The sequence below is a fragment of the Microcebus murinus genome, chromosome 1, assembly GCF_040939455.1.
Source record: "Microcebus murinus isolate Inina chromosome 1, M.murinus_Inina_mat1.0, whole genome shotgun sequence".
NCBI classification, from domain to species: Eukaryota; Metazoa; Chordata; class Mammalia; order Primates; family Cheirogaleidae; genus Microcebus; species Microcebus murinus.
In genome coordinates, this window is record NC_134104.1 from 155314183 (window position 1) to 155341284 (window position 27102).

At 47.5% G+C, this 27102-nt stretch overlaps 2 protein-coding genes across 9 annotated transcripts in view; one reads left to right on the forward strand and one right to left on the reverse strand.

Annotated features, from left to right (window-relative positions):
• MON1A (MON1 vesicular trafficking associated A) lies at positions 1 to 17675 on the reverse strand. Of its 3 annotated transcripts, none has more exons than XM_076007862.1 (6): positions 17391 to 17675; positions 5010 to 5149; positions 3246 to 3731; positions 1226 to 1991; positions 385 to 532; positions 1 to 304 (listed from the first exon to the last, which is right to left on the reverse strand). In XM_076007862.1, the coding sequence occupies exons 2-6, from the start codon at positions 5134 to 5136 to the stop codon at positions 269 to 271; spliced, it is 1563 nt and encodes a 520-aa protein (XP_075863977.1). In that variant the 5' UTR covers positions 5137 to 5149; positions 17391 to 17675; the 3' UTR covers positions 1 to 268. The 3 variants fall into 3 exon arrangements, with proteins under 3 accessions (XP_075863977.1, XP_020135919.2, XP_075863979.1); XM_020280330.2 differs by having other exon boundaries at positions 1 to 285; positions 17391 to 17674; XM_076007864.1 differs by lacking the exon at positions 3246 to 3731 and having other exon boundaries at positions 1 to 285; positions 17391 to 17674.
• A 7501-nt stretch (positions 17676 to 25176) lies between these two features.
• RBM6 (RNA binding motif protein 6) overlaps positions 25177 to 27102 on the forward strand; it is a 122926-nt gene continuing 121000 nt past the window's right edge. For 4 of the 6 annotated variants that reach the window (XM_076007876.1, XM_012771325.3, XM_076007879.1 and 1 more), the window contains exon 1: positions 25177 to 25361. The gene's annotated coding sequence lies outside the window, so the exon portion shown is untranslated. The other 2 variants (XM_076007877.1, XM_012771327.2) reach the window with 1 other exon arrangement.

The window sequence follows — 27102 nt, forward strand, 5'->3', positions numbered from 1 at the left end:
TGTCTTCTCCAAAGCACTTTAATGCATACACCAACCCACAGTCCCTGCCTGCTAGCAGAGCAAGAGAGGCCAGCCCCACCTGGAGGCTCCCATGGCTTCCCTTGTCCAGTGGGCCTAGGAGGGCTGAGCCCACACACATTCCCATCAATAGGTGAGGGGCGTGAGAATGAAGAGGCGGTCTTCCTCTTTGCGGATCCAGCGCATCAGCTTATGGATGGCACTGACGGCTGATGCCTTGGTCCCCAGAGGGCTGTAGCACATGTAGAGCTCAAAGGCACCTGTCACCTGGAGAAGGGGGCAAAGGCTGGTCATCTAGGTTAGATGCCCCTTGTGGCCCTTACCCGGGACCTCCATGAAGCCCAGCTCATCCCAGGGCCACCTTACCCAGGCCAGGAGGTTCTCGTTGGGGCCTGTGTAGTAAATGGTCTTGAGTGGGCGGGAGGCATTGTGGGCACGGCTGTGCAGGTACTGGTAGAGGCCCAGCAGCCGCTCCTGCTCCTCTTCACTGGTATACGGGGCCTCAATCTCAGGGCTGTAGATAAGGGAGCGGGTTTGCAAAGGAATGACTTCCATTTGCCTTCTCTGGAGATCTAGAAATACCTGTTCCTAGCCTGAAAGACTCCTACCCTCCATATGCTCCTCTAGGAGAGGGCATTGTCTCCCTATCACAGCAGATTCTCCAGGACAAGGCTGGCCCAACCCAACTGGAGCTCTGTCTGCTCCCAGCCCTCAATTTCATGGTGTCTTTGGTGATCCTTGGAGATGCCAGTCTGAGTCTAGGTGTCTAAGATAGAGTGACAGATCTGGAGTAAAAGCAAGCTTGGAACCCTCTGGGCCAAAAGTGGGTAAGGGGAGAACAGAGGCCTTAACTGTTAGCCTCTGTTGGGGGAAAGAGTGGGGAGGGCTCTGTATCCTGGGCTGGACCAAAATGACTCCTAAGGCAGAGCTGCTCCAAGGCAAGGGACTCAGGAGACCTCTGTTCCAGCTTCCTCCACTGGGTATACTGCACATTTCCAGGCCTCCTGGGTAATGAAGTAGAGAGGTGTATGCCTGTGGGGTGATGGGGAATCTGGGTCCCTGGTGCCAGAGTAAAACAGACCCAGTATGCTCATCTACTGGGGGGAGGTCAGCTTCAGAACTGTATCCCAGGGCTTAGGACCAACCAGTTTACCCCCTCCCCATATTCCTGTCTTCCTGAAGCAGTGCCCTCAAGGCCCTCCCTCACCTGGTGAAGAGTCCAGAGCTTTTTGACTTATAGAGGAAGTGACGCAGGTCGGGGATGCCCACTTGAGCAACGCTATAGTAGGGTGTGCGCAGTGCCTCCTGCAGCGCCAAGTGGGCTCCACGCTTGCGAAGGCGCTCCTGGAAGCGGCGGCGGCAGTCAGAGACGGCAAAGAAGTCCTCGCGGTCAGTAGAGACGAGCAGTAGGCAGAGGTCGGTGTCAGGCTCCAGGTAAGAGATGTGTGCATGGAAGAAGCCGGCCGCGTTGAACTTGGGCAGGCACACGGGCGTCCAGGCCTCACCCTCACGGAAAGATGAAGAGGAACTAATGAGGTTGAAGAGTAGATGCAGGTCGATGGGGTGCAAGAATTGGTCCTTGCGGCGCACGAGCGCCACAAGCTGGTTGCGGGCCAGCAGGATGGAAAAGACCAGGCTGCGCGCACGCGCCTGCTGCAGGCTGGCACTCACAGCATCACGCACAGCTGAAGCCAGAGGCAGGCACCGTGCTGCCCCCATCAGGAAGCTGGGGTCTCGGGCCATGAGCTGCAGTAAGTTGTCAGTGATGCGCTCAGAGCCTGAGAGCAGGCGACGCAGGTCGTAGTTCTGCTTCTGCTGGAATATGTGGCTCAGCTGCGCACCGGTAAGAAGGCTCAGGATTTGGTAGTAGATGTAGAGCAGTTCCTGCGCCAGCTCCTGTGCCGACTGCCGCGTGCGCGCCACCGCCACCAGCACAAGTGGGCTCCGGCGAACGAACACTACCTTGTAGCCATCTGGGGGGAGCGGGAGGCGATGGGAGGGAGGCAGGGAAGGAGTGTCAGTCTCAGCCCCAGGTCCCTTGGAGTCCCGCCTTCCCCCACAGCCCTTCATTTTCCACATCCTTTACTCGCTCAGAGCTCTGCACACAGTAGGGCCTTATGGATGCTGAGGATAAAAACAGTAGCCCATCACCCCTTATTGAGGACTGAGGACCTATCCCTGCCCCTTGCTTCACAGACTAGCTCCCTTTGAAACACGGGAAGCTCTTCAGAAAAACATTCTCCAGCCTGAACAAGAGAGACCCCATCTCTACTAAAAATAGAAAAAAATCAGGGAGGCATTTTGGTGTAGGCCTGTAGTCTCAGCTACTTGGGAGGCTGAGGCAAGAGGATTGCCCAAGAGTTGGAGGTTGCAGTGAGCTACCATGATGCCACTGCACCCTACCTTGCATGGCAGAACAAGAATCCAGACCCGGTCTCAAAAAAAGAAAAAGAAAAAGAAAAAAAACACTTTCTGGCCTGGCGCAGTGGCTCACGCCTGTAATTCTAGCACTCTGGGAGGCCGAGGCGGGGGGGGGGGGGGGATCACTTGAGGTCAGGAGTTCGAAACCAGCCTGAGCAAGAGTGAAACCCCATCTCCACTAAAAATAGAAACAAATTAATTGGCCACCTAAAAATATATAGAAAAAATTAGCCAGGCATGGAGGCGCATGCCTGTAGTCCCAGCTACTCGAGAGGCCGAGGCAGAAGGATTGCTTGAGCCCAGGAGTTTGAGGTTGCTGTAAGCTAGGCTGACGCCATAGCACTCGAGTCCTGGGAAACAGAGTGAGACTCTGTCTCAAAAAAAAAAAAAGAAAAGAAAAGAAAAAGAAAAGAAAAAAAGAAAAGAAAAGGAAAGGAAAAGAAAAGAGAAAAGAAAAGAAAAAAACACTTTCTTATGCTAAGTGCTAAGTCAACTAACAAGGGCTGCATGGGACTCAGGACCTAGGATTTTTTTTGTTACCTCCCCAGGGATATTCTCACCCTCTCCAATGGCAAAGACTATGTTAGAGCCCTTTGGTCCTCACCACAGTCCCATCAGCCCCATAAGGCTGGCAGTGCTGTTATCCCCTGTTCAGGTGAGGACCTTGAGGCTCAGAGAGGTAGAGAGACTTACCAGCAGTCACACAGCATATTCCAGCCCTCTAGTCTGTGGCGGTCCAACCAAGCCTGCTATGAATTAACCCTGTCTGGGGGAGCCCTCCCCATTCCCTTCTCCAGGTGGCTCACCTGCATGGATGGAGCGGATGGCATTCTTGTCTGCCTCCAGGAAGGACACCAGGGCCACCATAACACCCATAGTGCTGGAAAGTGCCTCCTCAGACCCATAGCGGGAGTACACGGGCTTCCCTGCCTCACTCAGCACGAAGACATGCTTCTGGTGCAGCCGCCATGCCTCCGTGGTATCCTCCTCATTCCCCTCAGCTGTTCCCTCTCTGGAGAGCTCTGTGGCTGGTCGCCCAACTGCTCCTGGGGCTTCCAACCAGTCCTCAGAGCTTTCTGGAAGCATCTCCTCCTGCAGGTCCCGGGCCACACCTGTCAGCTGGGTGCTTAGCTCGCTAAAGTCCTGGCTGATCTCGTGCATGTCTGTAGGCAGTGGTGGGGGACTTCCAGCACCCTCCTTAGGGCTGTCCCCAGAAGCTGCCCCATCCTCTGACTCAGTCAGGTCCTCATAGGAACGGGCATGGACGAACATGGCACCCTCCTGCCCGGCACCTGCAGGCCAAAAGCACTGGTGCTTAGAGGGGAAGCTGCCAACAGACATTCTCGCCAGCAAGGTGCTTAACATAGTCACTCTAGTATGACTGCCTTTCCCTGTAGGGCCAAGCCACTGTTCCTTCTTGCCAATGTTTGCTTCTCTGCTGCTTCTCTGTCTGCTTCATAAATCATGCTTCTCTGCAACTTACAGCCCACCAGTTTCTTCCCATCACACTGGAAATAAGACCCAAACCTCTTATGGCAGCAGTGGTGGTATCTGCCTGCTTCTCTCACTCCCATCTTACAGCCCACTCCCTTGCCTGTCTCAGTCATACTAGTCTTCCATCTGTTCTTTGGAAACCGTCAACACACCCCCAACCTACCTCAGGAGCTCTGTACCTATTGTCTGCTGTCTCCTACCTCCCCACATGGCTGGCTGCTTGTCACACTTCAGCTCTAGGGATGGTATTAGTTATCTCTTTACCCGACTTCCAACCCAGGCATTCCATCTCTTAGATTTCCCTTGTGGCACTTGCCAGTTACCATCCTTCTCTCCAATTACAATGGTACCCACCAAAGGCAGGCACCTGATTGTTCACTGCTATGTGCCCTGTGCCTGGAGCACCTCCCATACTCAGCGAGTTTCTCTCCTTTGGAGAAGGCTTCTCTACCCCATTCAGGCCATAGCTTCTGACTGACTCCACTGTAATGGCTCCACTAGACTCTGGCTCCCCCAGGGCAAGGACCATGTCAATCTTCTTTTACTGACTTATTTGACAACTATATATGTTATAGTTTAACATATATATTTTGAATCTCTATTATAAATTTAGCACTGTACCAAGCACTGGGAATATGACTGCCCTGTGCTCAAAGTGCTCTAAAAATTTTGTGAAAGAAAGAGATGGGCAATATATACATAAACAAGTAAAATTACAAAATACCTAGTGTCCTATACAGAGTGTGGTCAGAGTAGCCCTAACTTGTGAGGATAAAACATTTAAGCTGAGAGCTGAGGAGGGGAAAAGGAGCCAGGAAGGTGGTACCCTGTAGACAACAGAGAACAGGAGGAAAGCCCACAGTTGCAGCCAGAGAGCACAGGACGAGAGGCACGGCACTAAGTGGGGAAGAAGGCCAGGTACAGACTGAGCCCTGCTTCCAGCTCTTGATTAAATATCCAATGAGTGACTGACAAATGCATGAATGAGTGGGAAGGAAAAAGTGGTTGGGAATCCCAATTCCCCCTGGAGCCTGCTCCAGCCATCAACTAGCTGGGGCTGCACACTCTGCCCATACCTGGCTCCATTCCCTGTGCCAGTCCTGGTGTGGGGCTCTCAGCTCTCTCCACACTCTGTCCATCAGAAGGAGCCAATGTGCCATCAGGACATTCACTGCTTCTCTTCCTCTGCATGTCAGCAGCCATCCTTTGGGCTCTCCTGTGGGGCAAACAAAGGTATTATCAAGGGCAAGGGGAAAGGTGCTATTGGCAGGGTCAGTGGCATAATTAACAGTAGTGAGTGCAGGAAAGTGTCCTTTACCAGGATTGCACTAACTCAAATCCCTAGGGAATGGGTTCAGAGTATTCTCTTTTTAAAAATTAAATATATTGTTCCTTTTCTGATTATAAAAGAAAGACATATTCATTGTAGAAAATTTGGAAAACACAGAAAAGTATAAACCAAGAAATGCCACCACTTTCCTACCACCAAGGATTTTTCACTGTTTATACTTTAGCATATCTCTTTCTAGTCTTTTTTTTAATGTATAGAAAATGTAAATAACTTTTTTAACAATAGCAGCTAACACTTATTGAGTGCCAATGTATAGTGGTTTATGAAGAATGTAGGAAGTTTATGTGGGGGGGAGGAGGGGATGGGTATATACAAACATAATTAGTGAGATGTGAAGCTCTGGCTCAAGGGGGGAGGGGGGCATGGGCAATATATGTAACCTTAACATTTGTACCCCCATAATATGCTGAAATTAAAAAAAATGGGAAAAAAAAGTTTATGTGGATTAAATTATCTAATCCTGATCAATCCTCTATGAGGCAGGTGCTCCTATCAGGCTAGCTTTATAGATGAAAGAACTGAAGCTGTAAGAGTTTAAGTACCTTGTCAGTGTTACTACAGGAAAGAAGCACTGGATTTGGGGATTTAAACAATTCTGTATCCTGGTATCTTTCACTCCACATCTTACCATGAACATTTCCCCATTCGAAACTGAGTTGACTTATACTAATAGTTCTTCTTGGTTATCTAGGTGCTTGCAGAGAAAGAAGTGAGACATAGGCAACCAGCTTGTCTTCAAGCTGGAGCCTTGGTTTTCTCTGAATATCCTTTTGTAACCTTTTGAATGTGGCACAAAGGGTTGCCTTACCAATTAAAAACAACTACAGACATGACAACTCTCAGTACCCATTTGATGGCTAGGACAGATAGCCTGATCTCCCAGTCCTTCCACAGCCTCATGGTCAGGTGGAGGTGGCCAGGAGGTAGTCAGCTGGATGTCAGCAATAACCAGGCTAGATGGCTCAACAAGGCTGGTAGCTAGGCTCATTCAGCCTCTAGGGTCCCTGAATGGCAGGCTAAAGGACCTTTACTTTGTTAGGCAACATACAGTCCATAGGAGAGGGATACCATCCCAGGTACTGATCCTTTAGAGAAAAGGGATCTAGCTGGATGGGCTAAAAAGGCAGTGAAAAGTAGTTCAAGACTCATGAGGCAATTACTGCAGGCAGGCCAGGGTCCCAGGAGGCAATGGTGTTAGTGTGAGCCAAGCAGACCTGAGCCTGCCCTCCCAAAGCATGGAGTCCAGTCAGAATAACTGAGCCCTTGTCCCTTACTAGCCCTGTAGCCTTGGGCAAATGACTCTACCCTAAGCATGGCTTGAAGTAGTTGCTCAAAAAAATTCATGAAAAGATCTCAGACAGCATCACAATCAATAGTAGCATTCATGGGGCTCCAGTATCCAAGAACACTTGGAAAAAAAAAAAAAAATAGAATACTCTCTCTGGATCCCCCCACCCCCAAGGTCCTGTCAGGTAGTTCCTGTGTATGTGCCCAAAGAACTGATTTTCAACCTCTTCTTTTTGTCATCTTTGCTTTAAGCTATAGAATTCCTTCTTCAAATTAATCTTTTGGAGAAGTTCAATGTGTAGACAGGCAGAGAAGCAGGGCCTGTATCCTTATATCTGGCCTGACAGCCACTTCTTTTTTTTTTTTTTTTTTTTTTTTTGAGACAGAGTCTCACTTTGTTGTCCAGGCTAGAGTGAGTGCCGTGGCGTCAGCCTAGCTCACAGCAACCTCAATCTCCTGGGCTTGAGTGATCCTTCTGCCTCAGCCTCCCGAGTAGCTGGGACTACAGGCATGCACCACCATGCCCGGCTAATTTTTTTATATATATATCAGTTGGCCAATTAATTTCTTTCTATTTATAGTAGAGACGGGGTCTCGCTCTTGCTCAGGCTGGTTTTGAACTCCTGACCTTGAGCAATCCGCCCGCCTCGGCCTCCCAAGAGCTAGGATTACAGGCGTGAGCCACAGCGCCCGGCCCCTGACAGCCACTTCTGCACTGAGGCTGGAGCACCACAGAGCAAGTAGGGGTGGGGCACCATTGGCCAACAGCATCACCTTGTGCAGAGTAAAACTAAAGAGATTAGGGAAATTATTTTGGTCTTTTCTAGGCCACCAATACCATTCATCAGGCCAATCAAGAGTGATGGTTCCCAGCAAGGGTCAGAGCCCAGAAGGCCAAGATGCAGGCTGCCTTGTCTGACAATGGACAGAGAAACAAGAGGCTGCATGCCCTCAACGGGAACTTGGGGAGGCATGCAAAGATGTCCCCTCTGAGACTAAAACCAAGAAGAGCAATCCAAAATAGCCATACCACAGAGCCCAAGGTGGTGAATGACAAGGAAACTAGGGCATGTCTAGGGCTTGAGCAAGAAGACACAGGCCATATGAAAACCTCACAGACCAGTAATTCACAAAGCTACCTTAAAGCCAGAGTGGGGGCCGGGTGCGGTGGCTCACACCTGTAATCCTAGCACTCTGGGAGGCCTAGGTGGGTGGATTGCTCGACGTCAGGAGTTCGAAACCAGCCTGAGCAAGAGCGAGACTCCGTCTCTACTAAAAATAGAAAGAAATTAATTGGCCAACTAATATATATAGAAAAAATTAGCTGGGCATGGTGGTGCATGCCTGTAATCCCAGCTACTCAGGAGGCTGAGGCAGGAGGATCACTTGAGCCCAGGAAATTGAGGCTGCTGTGAGCTAGGCTGACGCCATGGCATTCGCTCTAGCCTGGGCAACAAAGCAAGACTCTGTTTCAAAAAAAAAGAAAGAAAGAAATTAATTGGCCAACTAATATATGTAGAAAAAATGAGCCGCACATGGTGGCGCATGCGTGTAGTCCCAGCTACTCAGGAGGCCGAGGCAGGAGGATCGCTTGAGCCCAGGAAATTGAGGCTGCTGTGAGCTAGGCTGACGCTATGGTACTCGCTCTAGCCTAGGCAACAAAGCAAGACTCTGTCTCAAAAAAAAAAGAAAAAAACAAAAGAAAGAAAGAAATTAATTGGCCAACTAATATATATAGAAAAAATTAGCTACACATGGTGGTGTATGTGTGTAGTCCCAGCTACTTGGGAGGCTGAGACAATAGGATGGCTTGAGCCCAGGAGTTTGAGGTTGCTGTGAGCTATGCTGACACCATGGCACTCTAGCTTGGGCAACAAAGTGAGACTCCGTCGAGAAAAAAAAAAAAAAAAAAAAAAGCCAGAGTGTGGTCTGTGCTGCTGTGTAAAGACAGTAGCCTCCAAGAGATGAGCAAGCTGCTCCTGACAGTACCAGGATTGTGGCCAGGGCTTCTAGTCTTGTCTCATTGGATGCAGACCTAGACTGGTATGTCTAGGTATGTGCTTTTTTTCTGGCAGAACCACTCTTCAAATAGGAATGTCCTGGCTGGGCGCGGTGGCTCACGCCTGTAATCCTAGCTCTCTGGGAGGCCGAGGCGGGCGGATTGCTCAAGGTCAGGAGTTCGAAACCAGCCTGAGCGAGAGCAAGACCCTGTCTCTACTATAAATAGAAAGAAATTAATTGGCCAACTAATATATATAGAAAAAATTAGCCAGGCATGGTGGCACATGTCTGTAGTCCCAGCTACTAGGGAGGCTGAGGCAGCAGGATTGCTTGAGCCCAAGAGTTTGAGGTTGCTGTGAGCCAGGCTGACACCACAGCACTCACTGTAGCCTGGGCAACAAAGCAAGACTGTGTCTCAAAAAAAAAAAAAAAAAAGGGGGAATGTCCCATATTTCTAAGTTCACTTTCTTTCCCATTCCCCTAGTCAACAACTTCACACTTTTTTTTTTTTTTGAGACACAGTAGAGACAGGGTCTCGCTCTTGCTCAGGTTGGTTTCGAACTCCTGAGCTCAAACGATCCACCCGCCTCGGCCTCCCATAGAGCTAGGATTACAGTCGTGAGCCACCGCGCCTGGCCAACTACACACTTTTCTCTCTTCCAACTTCCAACATCTCCTTCCTCCATGCTCCGCATTATCAGCAGATGACCTTCCCTTCAATTTCACTGAGAAGACAGACGTTATTAGAATAGAATTTCCATTGATTTCCACCACAACCTGACCTCATCTGCCAAACTCCATTCCCTCTTCTTACTAAAGATGAGCTGTCCAGGTTCTACTGAGGCTAACTCCTGCACGTGTGCACCAGATCCCAGCTCTTCTTGTCTAGTCAAGCACATGGCTCCTGAATCATCAGTTTCCCCTTCTCCTGTATCCATCACCAATATACTGACATTTCTTTCACCTTCTAAACATCCTCCCTTGGATGTGTTCACTTTGCAATAACTCATTGAGCTGTACATATGATTTTTTTTTTTTTGAGACAGAGTCTCGCTTGTTGACCAGGCTAGAGTGAGTGCCGTGGCGTCAGCCTGGCTCACAGCAACCTCAAACTCCTGGGCTCAAGCAATCCTTCTGCCTCAGCCTCCTGAGTAGCTGGGACTACAGGCATGCGCCACCATGCTAATTTTCTATATATATTAGTTGGCCAATTAATTTCTTTCTATTTATAGTAGAGACGGGGTCTCGCTCTTGCTCAGGCCTCCCAGAGTGCTAGGATTACAGGCGTGAGCCACCGCGCCCGGCTTGTACATATGATTTGTGAACTTTCCTGTTTGCTTGTTTTACTTCAATTAAAGTTAAAACAGGCTGGACATGGTGGCTCATGCCTGTAGTCCTAGCACTTTGGGAGGCCAAGGTGGGAGGGATTACTTGAGGCCAGGAGTTTGAGACCAGCATGGGCAACATAGTGAGACTCTGTCTCTACAAAAATTTAAAAAATTAGACAGGCGTGGTGGTGTACACCTGTAGTCCCAGCTACTTGGGAGGCTGAAGCAGGAGGATCACTTGGCCCCAGTATTTCTTTTTCTTTTTTTTTTTTTGAGATAATCTCGCTTTGTTGCCCAGTGAATGCCGTGGCGTCAGCCTAGCTCATAGCAACCTCAAACTCCTGGGCTCAAGCAATCCTGCTGCCTCAGCCTCCCGAGTAGCTGGGACTACAGGCATGTGTCACCATGCCCGGCTAATTTTTTCTATATATATTATTTGGCCAATTAATTTCTTTCTATTTATAGTAGAGATGGGGTCTTGCTCTTGCTCAGACTGGTTTCGAACTCCTGATGTTGAGCAATTATTGGGCCACTGCAGTCTATCCTGGGCAACAGAGCAAGAGACCTTGTCTGTATAAAAAAAATAAAATTAAAGTTAAAACAAAACAAGCCTTCCCTTAATTTGACATTCCCCCCAGATACCACCCCATTTTTCTGCTGTCCTTTATAAAAACAAACAAACCATCTCAAAATAGTAAATAATATTTGGAGTTTGTATTAAGTATGCTAGTCTATGCTGTATAATAGATGAATGCCAAAATAGTAGAGGCTTTACACATAAATGCTTATTTTTTGCTCACACAAAATATACTGTGGGTCTAGTAAAAATTCAGAGGAGCTCCCTTCCCAAAAGTGATTCAGGAATCCAGGCTACTAAGCTCCGCCATGTGGAACACATGCCTTCCACATCACCTGGCAGGGAAAGACAGAGCTGGAGGATCACATACCAGCTCTTAAATACTTCAGAGTCCAGATTGGCTAGAACTAGCAACATGGCCATGGAGGCTGGGGAATGTGGGGAGCTCATGGATATGTGGTAAATAGTGTCTCTGCCATAGCCTCTCTCTGCTTTTTCTCCCATTCTCTCCTGAACCCATTTCAACCAGACTTTTGCCTCTATTATTCCACTAACACTGCTCCCATCAAGGTCACCAATGACCTCCAGTATCATTTCACTTTACCCATAGCAGCAATTGATACATTTGATTATTTCCTCTTTCTTGAAACATTTTCTCTTTTTGGCTTCTGATACACCACTCTCCTTTTTTGGTTCTCCTTTGACCTGACAGGCTGCTTCTTCTGGGTCCCCTTTGCAGTTCTTACAGTGGAGGGGCCCAGAGTTCAGTACTTCAACCTCTTCTCTGTTTTCACTCAATCCCTTGGTGATCTCATTGAGTCTCTTAGTTTTAAATTTGATCTCTACATTAATGATTCCATTTTTTATTTCCAGCCCCGTTATCTCTTCTGACTCACAAAGGCACATACATTTAACTGTCTAGTTGATGTTATGTCAAGGTTATATGCCCCAAACTGAAGTTTTGATCATCTCCTTAAAAAGTTGCTCCTCCCAAGAGCTGGGCACAGTGGCACGCACCTGTAGTCCCAGCTACTTGGGGGACTGAGACAGGATGATCACTTGAGCCCAGAAGTTCAAGGTTACAGTCAGCTGTGATTGTGCCACTACACTCCAGCCTGGACAATAGAGTGACACTCTGTTTCAAAAAACAAAAATAAAACCCAAAACCAGCATTTATCATTTTATATAATTCCTATGGGTCAGGAATTTTGGAACAGCTTAACTTGATGGCTCAAACTCAGGGTCCTTCATTAGGTTGTAATCATCTGAAAGCTTGACTGGGTCTAGATGCTTTGGTTAAAGGATGGCTCACTCACACGACTGGCAAGAGTTGATACTGGCTATTTACAGGAGATCTCTCAATTCCTTGCCATGAAGTTCTTGCCATGGAGCTGCTTAAGTGTCCTCACAACATGGCTGATGGCTTTCTCTAGAGAGAGTGATTCAAGAGAACAGGACAGAAACCACAATGTCTTTTATGATCTAGCCTCAGAAGTTACACATTGTTTTTTGTTTGTTTTTAGAGACGGGATCTTGCTATATAACGCATGCTGGTCTTGAACTTCTGGCTTCAAGTAATCTTCCCACCTCAGTCTCCTGAGTAGCTGGGAATACAGGCATGTACCACTGTGCCTGGCTAATTTTTTTTGTGTGTGTGTGTGTGCGTGTAAAGATGGGGTCTCACTATGTTGCCCAGGTTCAAACTCCTGGGCTCAAGCAGTCCTTCGGCCTCAGCCTCCTAAAGTGCTGGGATTACAGGTGTGAGCCACTGTGCCCAGCTAATATTGTTGCTTTAAGCTGCTAAATTTTGGGATACTTTGTTACCCAGCAATAGATAACTAATATTACAAACGTGTATTGATTGAGCTTATGTTTATACAGAAAAAACGTATATTTACATTATTTTTAACAAAGTAATGTACATTTGAAGCTTCAGATTACATTCCAAGTAGAAGTGATAGAAAATCACTGAGTGCCAACAAAGGGGGCTTACTTGCATCATGGCTGTTGCATATACTGAAAGAGGCTATGATACTGAATCAAAGCAACATATATTGTTTGACGACTGGGACAAAATGTTTCAAGTGTTCTACATCCTAATACTATAATTTATTAGGCATATATAAGTTATATATTTTCCCTGTGTTTTGGTACCATTTTAGAATATTGGGGTTTTGGGTTTGATGAGAAAAGCATTATACTTCTTATTTAAAATAATGGGAAAGAGGCCAGACGTGGTAGCTCATGCCTGTAATCCTAGCACTCCAGGAGGCCAAGGAGGGCGGATCATTTGAGCTCAGGAGTTCGAGACCAGTCTGAGCAAGAGCAAGATCCCATCTCTATTAAAAATAAAAAGAAATTAGCTGGACAACTAAAAATATACAGAAAAAATTAGCCAGGGATGGTGGTGCATACCTGTAGTCCCAGCTACCTGGGAGGCTGAGGCAGGAGGATCGCTTGAGCCCAGGAGTCTGAGGTTGCTGTGAGCTAGGCTGATGCCACGACACTCTAGCCCGGATAACAGAGTGAGACTCTGCCTCAAAAAAAAAAAAAAAAAAACCAAACAACAAAAAAACCAACCAAAAACCTAAAATAATGGGAAATACACTAAGTGATTCCAGACAGACTGTCCAACTTTGATTGAACAATTTACTAAGTGGGAAACACCTATATCCAGAATCTGACTACTTCTTATCACCTCTGCAAATATCACGTTGGTCCAAACCACCACTATCTCTTTAGGAGATTGTTGCAATGGTCTCCTAACCAGTCTCCCCACTTCTACATAGTCTATCCTCACAGCACTCAAAGTGGTAATTCTCTTGAAGCAGAAGTCATATAATTTCTCTGCTCACAATTCTGTAATGGTCCCACCTCACTCAGTGAGAAAGCCAATTTCCTCATAGTGGTGTAGCAGGCCACACTCAATATACCCCCCACACTTACTGTGACTTTGTCTCCTACCCTTTCTCCTCACTAACTTTCTCACTCTGTTGCCCTGGCTAGAATGCAGTGGGGTTATCATAGCTCACTGTAACCCCAACCCCAAACTCCTGGGCTCACGTGATCACCTGGCCTCAGTCTCCCGAGTAGCTGGGACTACAGGTACATACCACTATAGCCACCTAATTTTTCTTTCTTTCTTTTTTTTTTTTTGGAGAGATGGAGTTTTTGCTTTTGCTCAGGCTGGTTTTGAACTCCTGACCTCAATCTTTCCTTTTGCCTCAGCCTCCCAAAGTGTTAGGATTATAGGCATGAGCCACTACGTGCAGCCTCTCCCAACTAACTCTGATTCTGCCCAGTCACACCAGCCTCATGGCTTTCCTTAAGTATCTTAAGCACTTTCACTTCAGAACTTTGTCCTTGCTGAACTTCCTCCTGCCTCCCTTAACCTTTTCCACTGCCTAGGCTAGACAGCTACATAGCTCATTTTCTCACTTCTTTCAGGTTGCTATTCAAGTGTTACCTTACCAGAAAGATCTTCCTGCAATATCCCTGCCCCTTACTCTACTTGCCCTGCTTTATTTCTCCAGAAGATCACCCTGTGAACTGCCACATATTTCATTTTATTGTTGTTGGGTTTTTTTTGAGATAGAGTCTTACTCTGTCTCAATGGGTAGAGTGCAGTGGCATCATTATAGCTCACAGCAACCTCAAACTCTTGGGCTCAAGCAATCCTCCTGCCTCAGCCTCCAGAGTAGTTGAGACTACAGGAACATGCCACCTCGCCAGGCTAATTTTTCTATTTTTAGTAGAGACAGGGTCTCACTCTTGCTCAGGCTAGTCTCAAACTCCTGAGCTCAAGCAATCCTCCTGCCTCAGCTTCCCAGAATGCTAGGACTACAGGTGTGAGCTACGGCACCTGCCTATACCTGCCCGGCCTCCTTGGTTTTTTTTTTTAATGGGGATTGGGGGGGAGTGGGTTGGTCTCCCTTGCTCCCTCTTTCTTTTTTTTTTTTTTTTTGCTCCCTCTTTCTTTATCCTTCTCTCTCCCTCTCTTTCCACCTCCCACCCCTGCCAAAAAGAGAGACAAGGTCTCACTCTGTTGCTGGGGCTTGAGTGCAATGGCCTGATCATAGCTCACTGTAGCCTTAAATCCCTGGGTTCAAGTGACCCTCCTGCTTCAGCCTCCTGAGTAACTAGGTCTACAGGAGCAGGCTATTGCACTTGGCTAATTTTTTTAAAAAATTTTTTTGTAGAGACAGGGCTGTTGCTCACACTGGTCTCAAACTCCTGGCCTTGAGCAATCCTCCTGCCTTGGCCTCCCAAAGATCTGGGATTACAGGCATGAACTATCACATCTAGCCTCCAGATAAACATCTTTTTTTTGGGGGGGGGACAGAGTCTCACTTTGTTACCCAGGCTAGAGTGAGTGCCGTGGCATCAGCCTAGCTCACAGCAACCTCAAACTCCTGGGCTCAAGCAATCCTACTGCCTCAGCCTCCAGAGTAGCTGGGACTACAGGCATGCGCCACCATGCCCGGATAATTTTTTCTATATATATATTAGTTGGCCAATTAATTTCTTTCTATTTATAGTAGAGACAGGGTCTCGCTCTTGCTCAGGCTGGTTTCAAACTCTTGACCTCGAGCAATCCGCCCACCTCGGCCTCCCAGGGTGCTAGGATTACAGGGGTGAGCCATGGCTCCCGGCCTTTGTTTGTTTGTTTGAGACAGAGTCTCGCACTGTTGCCTGGGTAGAGTGCAGTGGCATCAGCATAGCTCATGGCAACCTCAAACTCCTAGGCTCCAGCAATCTTCCAGTCTCAGCCTCCCATGTAGCTAGGACTACAGGCATGTGCTACCATGCCTGGCTAATTTTTTCTCTATATATTTTTAGTTATCCAGCTAATTTCTTTCTATTTTTAGTAGAGATGGGGTCTCGCTCTTGCTCAGGCTGGTCTCGAACTCCTGACCTTCAGCTATCCTCCTGCCTTTGCCTCCCACAGTGCTAGGGTTACAGGTGTAAGCCACCGAGCCTGGCCCAGATACACATCTTTAGAAGGGAAAAAGTGAAAGATTTGTGAAGAATACCCAGCATATCACACCTATGATGTGGCCTCCAGAAACCCCTGCCCGTGGGGAACACTTGTTCTTGGTGGTAGTCCAGTGTTCAGGAACAATGTATCTATCTGAGGTCAGAAGGACCTGGATTAAGTTGGTCTGGTTTTATAGGTCTTAGTTTTCTCATCTATAAAATGAGATAATGATAGTAATGATTCATTGGGTTATGAGAGATTAATTTGATTAACTTGTCATATGGTAGGCACTTATATACTCAGCTGCTGCCATCAGCACATTATGATTGTTCTTAACATTCATATCATGTGTGACTGCACTTCCACATGGATCCAGTAGTTTCTGCCATGTAAATCAGTATTTGGAGAGTTTGCTCAGCCTAAGATGGACTGGGCAAACATACTTCTTACCTTGTTAGGCTAGCTAGGCACTGGCCTGAAGTGACCAAATTGTGATATCAGGCCAAAGAGCTGTCAATGGGCCTAGGGCTGGGAGCTCCTCCAGGCTATTCACTGGCCCTGGAGTTGCAGGAACAGACCCATTGGCTGTCTGCTGCTTCTGGAAGTCTCTCCTAAGTTGAATTCCTTGGTATGCCACATGCCTCTGCTCTGTGGCATCGCACTTTTGGCCCAAACAAGGACTACAACAGCTTGCCCCTCTCCTAAGGGCCCACTCCCCACTGATCCTATGGGGGCTTCAGCTGACTGAGTGCTACTCAGCAGCCATGGTACCTGCATGGAGAAGGGTCAGCTGGACAGGGCTAGTAGATGCTTCCTTCACAACAGTTCCCCTGCTACTTGAGATTATACAGCACCTCAGCATCTGCTAGGTCAGTCTGGGGGTCCAGCCAGAAGGCCTGATGAAGCAAATAACTCTCTGGAAACTTACCCTGGATGTTCAGGTAGGGAGGTGAATCACAGCAAAATCCATCCCAACCCCCACTGGAGCCATAACCCGTGCAGCTGAAGCTCCTAGGGGGCTGGGCCTGAAGCAGTTAAGCAAGGGAGGTATCTTAGAACCAGCTCCAAGTTCCCCTATGGGGCCTCTTCTCAGGCAGTTTCTTTAGAACCCCCCAGGGCTAACCACTTTTCCTAGACGTGCACTGCTGTACCAGTGAGTAATGTCACCTAACAGGTTGGCTTAATCAGCCCTTCTACTGTGCCTCCCTCCCTCAGGTGGCCCTAGAGAAGGGAGGACCTTGTAAGAGCCCCTCCCTATTGGCTTCCTACCACTCTTGTTTCCTCTTCCTGCTTGGATAATGCTTCATTCTGCCTTGACTCTGAGGGAGTTATCTATCTGGAAAGCTGATCCTAGGATACAGTACGTGTAGCAGATAAGACACAGGTGAGGCTGGGCTGTGGCTGCTTCAGCAGGATGCCTACTCCATGCTGAGATCATAGCCTGGTCCTTGTCACTTCTGGAGGCCACTCCACTTTCTAACAAAGGCTGCTCACCCTCCCGGAACAAACTTAAGCCCAGAAAAGGTGGCTCACCCAGTACAAGGGGCAGCCCAGTTATCTGAGCCAGGGCACCTTTGAAAGCAAAGTCTCAAACCCCAAGGCCCTTCCAGGGGTTGCCCTGGTCACCCCACATTCACCTCTGTTGCTTTTTGAGAGGACTCTACAAGCAGAACGTGTGTGTTGGTGAGGTGGGTCCTACCTGGCCACTGCCACCTACTAGACATCACCCTCCCTGCCAAGGGATGGGTTCCAAGCCTCGCCATATTCCCCAGCTGCGGGCCAGTTGGCTGAGGGACCCCAGGAAGATCTAGTCCTCCTATCGCAAAAGGGAGCATAGATGGCAGGGACCCCAGTCTTCAAGCCCCTCCCTCCATGGATGACAGCGCTCCAGTCTCTCGACTCCCCCAGGCCACGTGGGCTGGCAATCAGACTCACCTGTTTCTCAGGTGGGCCCAGGACGCACAGAGGGTGACGGTCACTGCCCTCTGCCGGACCCCTGGAGGGGTACGGGTGTCCGGCCGGGCCCAGCCTGAGGGCACAGGTTCTCTGGGCCACGGCCGCCTGCATACACAGACATGGCCACAGAACGGACACCGCGCCCTCCCACCGCCCCTAACCCGGTTGCCGGCGCAGGAAGACAGCCTTTGCCGGCCCTTCGCGGCCAAGGCCCGGCTCCAGCCGCTGGGCCCGACCCGGCCCGCCCCCAGGGTGCATTGTGGGAAATGTAGTTCGCAGCTCACAGCTGCCTGCGGCGCCGCGGGAGTAGTTAGGGGCTCAGCGGCCCTACAGAGCCGGGGGCGGAGCCTGAGCCGGCTGAAGGTGGCCTCACCCTTCGCCCTTTTCTCCAGTGTCCCGGAGGCTTGGGCGCCTCCCTGAAGCCAGAAGCCCCTCTCGTACCGCAGATCTGGACTTTCCAGCCCCTCCATCCGAGCAAACTGGGAGTTTATTTCAAGGGAGAGAAAGGGACGTTGGCGTTGTTTTCTCCACTGATTGTGGAAGGACAATGCAAGTTTTGGGTTCTGGATAAATGTCACCAGTGGGCCCAGCCTTAGAGGCTGTAAAGGATGTGGGCATGCGCAAAAGGCGCACCAAGCGTTGCCAAAATCATCTTTTTAGCCACGTTTTAACGTTAGTAGTATGAGGCTCTAGAACGGTAGTTCTCAACTCTAACTACACATACAATGACCTGGGGAGCTTAAAAAAACAAAAACAAACACTAATGCCTGGATAGCACCCCTAGAAATCTTGATTTAGTTGGACTGGGGGTGGGGGTGGGGAACCAGGAATCAGTATTGTTTTAAAAGCTCCCAAATGATTTGCCAGGGCAAAAAAAAAACAACACTATTTGTGATTTCTCAGATGCAAAGCAGTAAAAACAACAGGACAACATAGGCTTTTCCAAATGGCCCTTATTTTTGGAGAACAGTTTAAAGAAGCAAAATGAAGAATTGACAATATTGCTCGTTTTCTCTGAAGAAATTAACTCACTTGATAGCCTCATGGCTAATACTCCCAACAGTTCAGGGTGATGAAGAAAAAAAAGTCTTAAATGACTCCTCTGACTCTCCCTGCTGCTCCAACAAGCACAGCAATTCGGTGTCCTGTCCACCTATCAGCCCTACACTGGAGCTGGGGGAAAGCTTTGTCCCTGGATTTTTCCTCCTAGTCTCAGATGGCTGCCACCCAGAGTCTGCCTCCACAACACTGGCCTGCGAATGACATGGTAACAAAGCTGTGTCCTTTTACTGGACATGGCTTTGCATAGGACTTTATCAAGTCCTTGCACATAGTCTAAGGGAAGCTTTCTCCCCTCTTTTGGGTAAGAATGTGAAAAAACTCCCTATTCCTTTCCTATGCATTCTTTTGAAATGGAGAGAGGAGGAGGAGATAAGAGGAGTCTCTCCAGGTCACTCAGTATTTTCTCTTCTCATTAGCTCAGGAGTCCAGGTTTCCTCACTTAGGGCAAATACCACGTATATAGTTTTTTTTTGTTTTTTTTGTTTTTTTTATAGTTTTTATCTATTACAGGAATTTAAGCCAAGAAGATCTAATATTCTCTGATTGGTAGAAAAATGTCCTGGCTATATTTTTTTTTTTTTTTTTTTTTTGAGACAGAGTCTCGCTTTGTTGCCCAGGCTAGAGTGAGTGCCGTCGCGTCAGCCTAGCTCACAGCAACCTCAAACTCCTGGGCTCCAGCGATCCTTCTGTCTCAGCCTCCTGAGTAGCTGGGACTACAGGCATGCACCACCATGCCCGGCTAATTTTTTATATATATATCAGTTGGCCAATTAGTTTCTTTCTATTTATAGTAGAGACGGGGTCTCGCTCTTGCTCAGGCTGGTTTTGAACTCCTGACCTTGAGCAATCCGCCCGCCTCGGCCTCCCAGAGAGCTAGGATTACAGGCGTGAGCCACCGCGCCCGGCCTCCTGGCTATATTTTATTAACCAGAAGCTACACCCCATAGAACTGATCTCCATAGAAGACACATTTAAAGTTTTCTACTTAACTAATCTCCTTGACAGTCTCCATGTTGATCTCAGAGTTTTTTCCAGAGTCCTACTCTTGCTTTTAAGCATATCAGCTCCACCAGATAGTACTACTTTTATCTGGAAGTATTACATTTACTTAGCTAAGCAAGTGGTCACATATCCATGTGCTTCTGGCTAAGACTTGTGCCTAAGACAATTTCACAGAGCAAACCATTGTGGCTGCTGACTAAAACATCTTAAGGTTGTTATTTAAAACTCTGTTTTAATTCACCAATTGACTTATATTTGAATATTGGGACAATTCTTTCCCATAGGTCACTGTTTGGTGATGGAATTACAAAGAAATAAATCTTAGTGTTCAGAAATAATAAATGTCAGTCCCATGATGGTTCTTTTTTTTTTTTTTAGGACAGAGTCTCACTTTGTTGCCCAGGCTAGAGTGAGTGCCGTGACAGCAACCTCAAACTCCTGGGCTCAAGCAATCCTGTTGCCTCAGCTTCACAAGTAGCTGGGACTACAGGCATGCACCACCATGGCCAGCTAATTTTTTATATATATTTTTAGTTGGCCAATTAATTTCTTTGTATTTTTTTAGTAGACACTGGGTCTCACTCTTGCTCAGGCTGGTTTCAAACTCCTGACCTTGAGCGATCCTCCCCATCTCGGCTTCCCAGAGTGCTAGGATTACAGGTTCGTGAGCCACCATGCCCAGCCCCTATGATGGTTCTGGTACCCTGTATGATACTGCTTTGAACCTTGGACTTTGCCACAAAGAACATGCTCCCCTGTACCTCCTGTCACCCTGCAGTTCAGGGGTTCCTCAAACCCTCAGCTTTTCTGTTTTGTCTGGGCTTGCGATTTTCATGGACCCAACATGTCATCTCCACGATGGCAATAGTGAGCACTACCGGGGACTGAAGCAAATGTAACAATTGGACTTCTTGTCCTTCCCCAGATTTCTTTTCTTTCATAGCTTTATTGAAGATTTCAGAGTTTGAGGTTCTGGCTAAAGTGTATCCTGAAGCTGGGATCTATTTTCAGTCCTGTTGCTATCTTGCATGTGTGACTCTGGGCAAATCCTTTAACTCAGCATTTTCAGCAGTTTCCCCCTCATACAAATGCAGTATTCTGTGCTAATAACAAGAATAACCAGTCCTTTCATGGAAATTTTGAAGAGATTTTCCTTCCTTTCTTTATCACTTTGCAGCACATAATAAGGCAACAAATTTTCCTGCTCTACTGGAAAATTTCACCCATCTGAATCCCTCTGGGTTCCCTGTCTCTTATTTTATTATTATTATTATTTTTTTGAGACAGAGTCTCACTTTGTTGCCCAGGCTAGAGTGCTGTGGCATCAGCCTAGCTCACAGCAACCTCAAACTCCTGGGCTCAAGTGTTCCTCCTGCCTCAGCCTCCTGAGTAGCTGGGACTACAGGCATGTGCCACCATGCCTGGCTAATTTTTTCTACATATTTTTAGTTGGCCAATTAATTTCTTTCTATTTTTAGTAGAGACAGGGGGGGTCTCACTCTTGCTCAGGCTGGTTTTGAACTCCTGACCTTGAGCAATCCTCCCACCTTGGCCTCCCAGAGTGCTAGGATTATAGGCGTGACTCACCACGCCCTTCCCCCTGTCTCTTATTTTTACTTTACAAAGACCCTACTTTGTTTTCTAATTTTTCTTTTAGAAACAGAGTCTCACTATGTTGCCCAAGATGGACTTGAACTCCCTGGCTCAAGCAATACTTCCACTTCAGCCTCCTGAGTAGATGGGACTACAAGTGTGTACCACTGCATCCAAGTCCCTACTTTGGATGCTGAAGAGCCATAACACTGAATGGGACCAAGGCAACAGGAAACAACAGATAGGACAGTGTCTTTCTCTTTGCTGGATCTTTCCCTGTGAGGATTTAGCTGCTGAAAGTGAACCTGTTTCCTCTGTTGGAATCTCTGTAATCACCATTCCAGTTAAGGGTGTTACTCTGAGTCAGCCCTTACTTCTACATAGCCCTTACTTCTAGGTCTTAGGCAGTAAAAAATAACCTTACAAATACTATGTGTTTATGTAAGCAATAAAAAAATTCAGATGTTTTCTCTGAAAATCCTCAATTATCACTTAATGAAAAGCAGTCAGGAGCATAAGCCTTGTAGGACTGACCTAGGTTGGAATCCCCTCAACCTCCACTTTCCAACTGTGGTAAGTTACTTAATCTTTCTGAGCTTTTGTTTCCTTAACTATAAAAGGGGATCATATATGGTTATTGTGAGTAGTAAATGAGATTATGGATTAGGATGTGGAAATCTTAAAAACAAAAAAAGAAAGAAAGAAAAAGAAGGAAAGAAGGATAAAAGGAAGGAAGGAAGGAAGGAAGGAAGGAAGGAAGGAAGGAAGGAAGGAAGGAAGATCATGGATGAAGTATCAGCACCGTTCCAGGCACACAGTGTGATAAAGGGTGGCAACTATTATTACCCAGGGAGATAAGGAATAAGGCAAAAAGAATTAGTTCCTTAATATGGTATACCTCTGTAGAGGAAAAAGTACTATCTGATAAGGGAAAGACTCACCAATAATGGTCCAGTTTGAGAAGCAAAGTCAAGGTACTCACAGTTCTGTTCCTCCTCTTTCTTGGAAACTCTTAGTACTGGAGTGCTTCCATGCTCAAAACTGAAACTTTGCTTTCCTGTCTATACTTACTCCCTCACTTCTTTGGTTATCTCATCTAGGCCCATGGCTGTAGATATTAGTGATATGCTTATACCTCCCAAATTTGCATTTCCAGCCCTGACCTTTAGGCTGAACTCCAGACTGATGTAACCAATGGCCAACTCCACGTCTCATGTACCTACTAGGCATCAAAAACTCAACCTAAGGCCGGGTGTGGTGGCTCACACCTGTAATCCTAGCACTCTGGGAGGGCAAGGTGGGCAGATCGTTTGAGCTCAGGAGTTCCAGACCAGCCTGAGCAAGAGCAAGACCCCATCTCTACTAAAAACAGAAAGAAATTAATTGGCCAACTAAAAATATATACAAAATTAGCCAGGCATGGTGGTGCATGCCTGTAGTCCCAGCTACCTGGGAGGCTGAGGCAGAAGGGTTGCTTGGGCCCAAGGAGTTTGAGGTTGCTGTGAGCTAGGGTGACGCCACAGCACTGTAGCCTGGGCAACAGAGTAAGACTGTCTGAAAACAAAAACAAACTCAACCTACCCCAAACTGAGCTCCTGCTCTTCCTACCTTCTTTCTTTTCTTCTCTCCTCTCTTCCCTCACTCCAGTGCAACATGTTCCTGTTTCTACTGTGGCCACACTGGTACAAACACAATCCTTCTGTGGTTGGATTACTGCAATAGCTTCTTCTCCTTCTTTTTTTTTTTTTTTTGAGACAGAGTCTCACTTTGTTGCCCAGGCTAGAGTGAGTGCCCTGGCGTCAGCCTAGCTCACAGCAACCTCAAACTCCTGGGCTCAAGCGATCCTGCTGCCTAAGCCTCCCGAGTAGCTGGGACTACAGGCATGTGCCACCATACCCGGCTAATTTTTTCTATATATATTAGTTGACCAATTTCTTTCTATTTATAATAGAGACGGGGTCTCGCTCTTGCTCAGGTTGGTTTTGAGCTCAAACGATCCGCTCACCTCGGCCTCCCAGAGAGCTAGGATTACAGGCGTGAGCCACCACACCCGGCCTTAGGTTGAGTTTTTGATGCCTGCAATAGCTTCTTAACTGGCTGTCCTGCTTCTGCCCTTTCCCACCTTCAGTCTATTTTCCACACAGCAGCCAGAGGAATCCTGTTAACATGGAAGTCAGGTCCATGATATCCCTTTGTTAGTAGCCTTCCAACAACTTTCCATCTCCCTCCTCACAGAAACCAAACATTTCATCAGTCTACAAGACATGGGAAGAGCTGCCCTCCTCCTTATCTTTCTCACCTCATCTCCTCTCACTCTTACCCTGACACAACTCTATTCAAGACTCCTTACTAGTCCTGGAAAAGTCCAGTCATACCCACACCTCAGGGCTTTTGGCCCTTGTTATTATGCTTTTTTTTGAGACAGAGTCTCGCTCTGTTGCCCGAGCTAGAGTGCCGTGGCGTTAGCCGAGCTCATGGCAACCTCAAACTCCTGGGCTTAAGCAATCCTTCTGTCTCAGCATCCCAAGTAGCTGGGACTACAGCCATGTTCCACCATAACTGGCTATTTTTTCTATATATTTTTAGTTGTCCAGCTAATTTCTTTCTATTTTTAGTAGAGACAGGGTATTGCTGTTGCTCAAGCTGGTCTCCAACTCATGACCTCAAGCAATCCTCCCGCCTTAGCCTCCCAGCATGCTAGGATTATAGGCATGAGCCACTGCACCTGGCCTGCCCTTGCTATTCTTTCTGCCCAGAACACTCTTTTCCCAGATAGCCCAAAAGCTTGGTTCCTCATCTTCTTGGGGTCTTTATTCCAATATCTCAGTGAGGCCTTCCCTGATTGTTCTACTTAAAGTTACAGTTTTCTCGTTCTTCCTTCCTTTTTCTCCATAGCATTTACCACCATTAGAGAGATGGTATATCATGTTTAGTTTATTTTGTCTCAAGTACCTGCCCCCACCTCCATCTCCACTAGAGCAGAGCAGCTTATCAGCTTTGTTCATTCCTATATGCCCAGCACTTGTGCTTGTCACACAGGGGATGCTTCATTCAGTTCTTGAATGAAGGAATGACTTTGACTTTGCAACAGGATAGGGAAGTCAAAAGTGGGAAGGTAAGTTCAAAGACTACTCTGTCCAACAACCTCCTTTCTTTACAAATAAAGCCTGCTTTATTTTAGAATGCCTATTGGATTTTTCTTGCAGCAGACTTCTTTGATCCTATAATGTTGAACTTAGGGTATAAAATCAGGTTATCTTTCCCAAGGACCTACTGAAGGGAAACCAGGTGGCCAGGACCAGCAAGCCTTTTCAACAATGTAGACAATCCACCTGGGAACTAGAAGCTGGCGCTTGGAAGAACATTAGCTGGAAGATTCTGAAAACAAGCTGTAAACCTAAGCTGTGCTGCCCTGTTTTCTGCTAGATTGCTTATTTGTAGTTACCTTCCAGCTCCTCTGTGACCCTTGCATAAGTCATATTTATTGCCCAATAGCTAGCAAGACCCGGTAGAAGCTGGGTGGACTTTTGTTTGTGGGTCAGGCTACTGAACCTTTAACAGATGATGTCTGCCTGGTATTTTTGAGCTGGGGATGCCTAACATGGAAATCCATCACAGGGAAAAGAGGACGAGCTTCTATGACGTATTGGTACTCTAATCCTGCTTCTCTTGCACCAATCCTTAGGTCTCAAGGAGATGGGCTACGCTCCCTGGCCTGTTAGGGCCGAGAGCCAGGGCCTTCTGTGATGGCATGGCCAGCAGCCCATTCCTAAGATGGCTTAAGCTTAGGCCCAAAAAGCCTCCCTTTCATTTCCTTCACACTAACGGACAATAAGAAGGCCTCGAGCTAGGCAGGCCAGGGTCATAACCGAGCCGCTGACAGAGAGCAAACCTCCGGAAGGCCAAGACGCCAACAAACTGCACGCCTTCCTCAACTTTGAGGAAAGCACAAGAAGGCAAGCTGCTTTAGAGCAGAAGCCAAACCACAACCCCCAGCAGGTCCCGCGGAGCCGGGAGGAGAAGCGCGCCCTCTTATTGGATAGCGACAAGGAGCGTGCCCTTACGCCCCGCCCCAGTAGGCTAGCCTACTGAGCGCGGGGCACGGCGGGAGTGGAGTCGGCGGGACCAGCAGCTGTACTTCATTTCCCGGCGGGCCGAGCGCTTAAGGCAACGGCGCGGCGCCTTTGTGGAAGCGGTGGCACCGCGCGGAGGAAGTTCCGGTCTCCACGGCGCTGGGTCGGTGGCGGCTGCTGAGGAGAAGGAGGAGCGGGCCCTGGAGGCTGCGCTGCCTCGGTAAGGGCCCGGGGCTGGAGAGAGGGCGTGCCGGAGCCTGCGGGGAAATAGCCAGCGGACAGGCCGCTCTGGACGTCGTGGGCCTGCGCGGCCTGGAAGCTGTGGCTTTGGTGTCGCGGGGCGGCCGCGGCCTCGCTCCGGAAGAAGAGAGCCAGGCGGTGTGGTGAGGGAGGTGCTGCCAGCGGCAGGAACGCCCCGGAACCGTCGCGGGCCCGGGGCGGAGCCCGGCGCGACGGTAGAATTACCGGTCCCCTCGCGGAGTGGCCAGCTGTGGGGCTGGGGGGTCGGCGCGTGGTTGCGGCTCGGTGTTCCTCGTCTGCGGAGCTGCAGACGGGCTCGCTCTTCTTTTTCCTGCTTCTGATCCAATTTTGAGGCATCGCTAGAAAGGGAGCTCTTGTGCTTAGCCCTCAGACCTGGGCGGACTCGAGTGGGCTCCACCCGACCGTGGGGTTCAAGAGCTGTGAACCTGGCCTGCGGAGCAGTAGGACCTGGAGATGGGGGAGTGGTCTGGTGGGTTCTGCGCCCGTTGGGCGAATGTGGGAGGAGAGGGAGGTTTCCTCGCATTCACGCTTTAGATTCCTTTTGGTGTTGTAAATATATGTTTTTCTCTTTATTACAGAATTGATACTGTGCTAATGGTTAGTGTCTTTTTTTTTAAATAAAAAGAAATGTCTTGTTTTATAGGGTACATAAACTAAGGGTAATTATATATATTTTTTGCATATTCCAGGTTTGCTTGTGAAGGTCAGAATAGCTGGATCTAGGTGAAAGAGTTCAGTAGACTGATGTGCCTCGTCACCTGGTTCATTTTCTGAACTCTGGATTATGCTCTAGGTTTGTTAGTTTCTTTTGAGTAATGCCACCAGTGTGAAAGATTTAAATATATCACCATCAACAAACCTGTGAGGACTATAGAGAAAGATATCAAGAACTGGTGACTGGTAATGTGCAGAGTAACTAATGATCTGTTACCATTTTGGTGAAACTTAATAAAAGCTAAATCCGAACCTCTTCTCCAGAACTAGCACTTAACTAGATAGCTAACTTAAAGGATAGGTACCAGGTCTCCCTGGACAATTGTAGCATCTTTCCATATAGAATTCTGTTATCAGACTTAGGTTTATTTTTGTTCCTTTAGGATCTTATGTTCTTGTAGTCTTTTAGATAGAACAGAACTGTCAAGAGAGAGGTTACTTAATAAATGTACTCTCCCCACTTGTTGCAGAAATTTGGCAAGATTATACTCTTCTACCAACACATTTAAATGTGTAAGATGATGTTAATATCTGATTCAAAGTTGTATTAAAACTATTGGAAAATTGAAATTTTAAAGTCATTCTTTGATGGAATATTCTAGTTATATACCAAGTGCTTGGAAATAATTTTTCTGTTGGGCTCCCACAGCACATTTATTTCCTTCACTTAGTAAATGCGCATCTATTGAGTGCCTTTTATAGCCCTGTCACACTGAGATTCAGTATAGCAGAGTGGGTAACTATAGAATCTTTGAAATCTGATAGTGATTGAATCCCTGCACCCTTCATTAACTCGCTGATGTTGGGCAAATTTCCTAACCTCTCTAAGTCTCAGTTTCCTTCTTTGAAATGAGATTAAGAAATATAGCCACTTCATAGGTTTTTGTGAGATGTAACACATATAATGTCCAGTGTACCTGGTGTGCAGAGTGTTCACTAAATGTTAGCTACCATTTTTTTGGGTTATAATTTCTATACCATTCCGT

What these genes read in the sequence shown, in the direction of transcription:
- MON1A (XM_020280330.2), bottom strand. Translation starts at nt 5,136, where the DNA reads ATGGCTGCTGACATGCAGAGGAAGAGAAGCAGTGAATGTCCTGATGGC. An exon ending in CATCCGCTCCATCCATGCAG is followed by an intron (nt 1,992 to 3,245) that starts GTGAGCCACCTG and finishes CGCTCCCCCCAG; the next exon opens with ATGGCTACAAGGTAGTGTTC. An exon ending in AGCTCTGGACTCTTCACCAG is followed by an intron (nt 533 to 1,225) that starts GTGAGGGAGGGC and finishes CCTTATCTACAG; the next exon opens with CCCTGAGATTGAGGCCCCGT.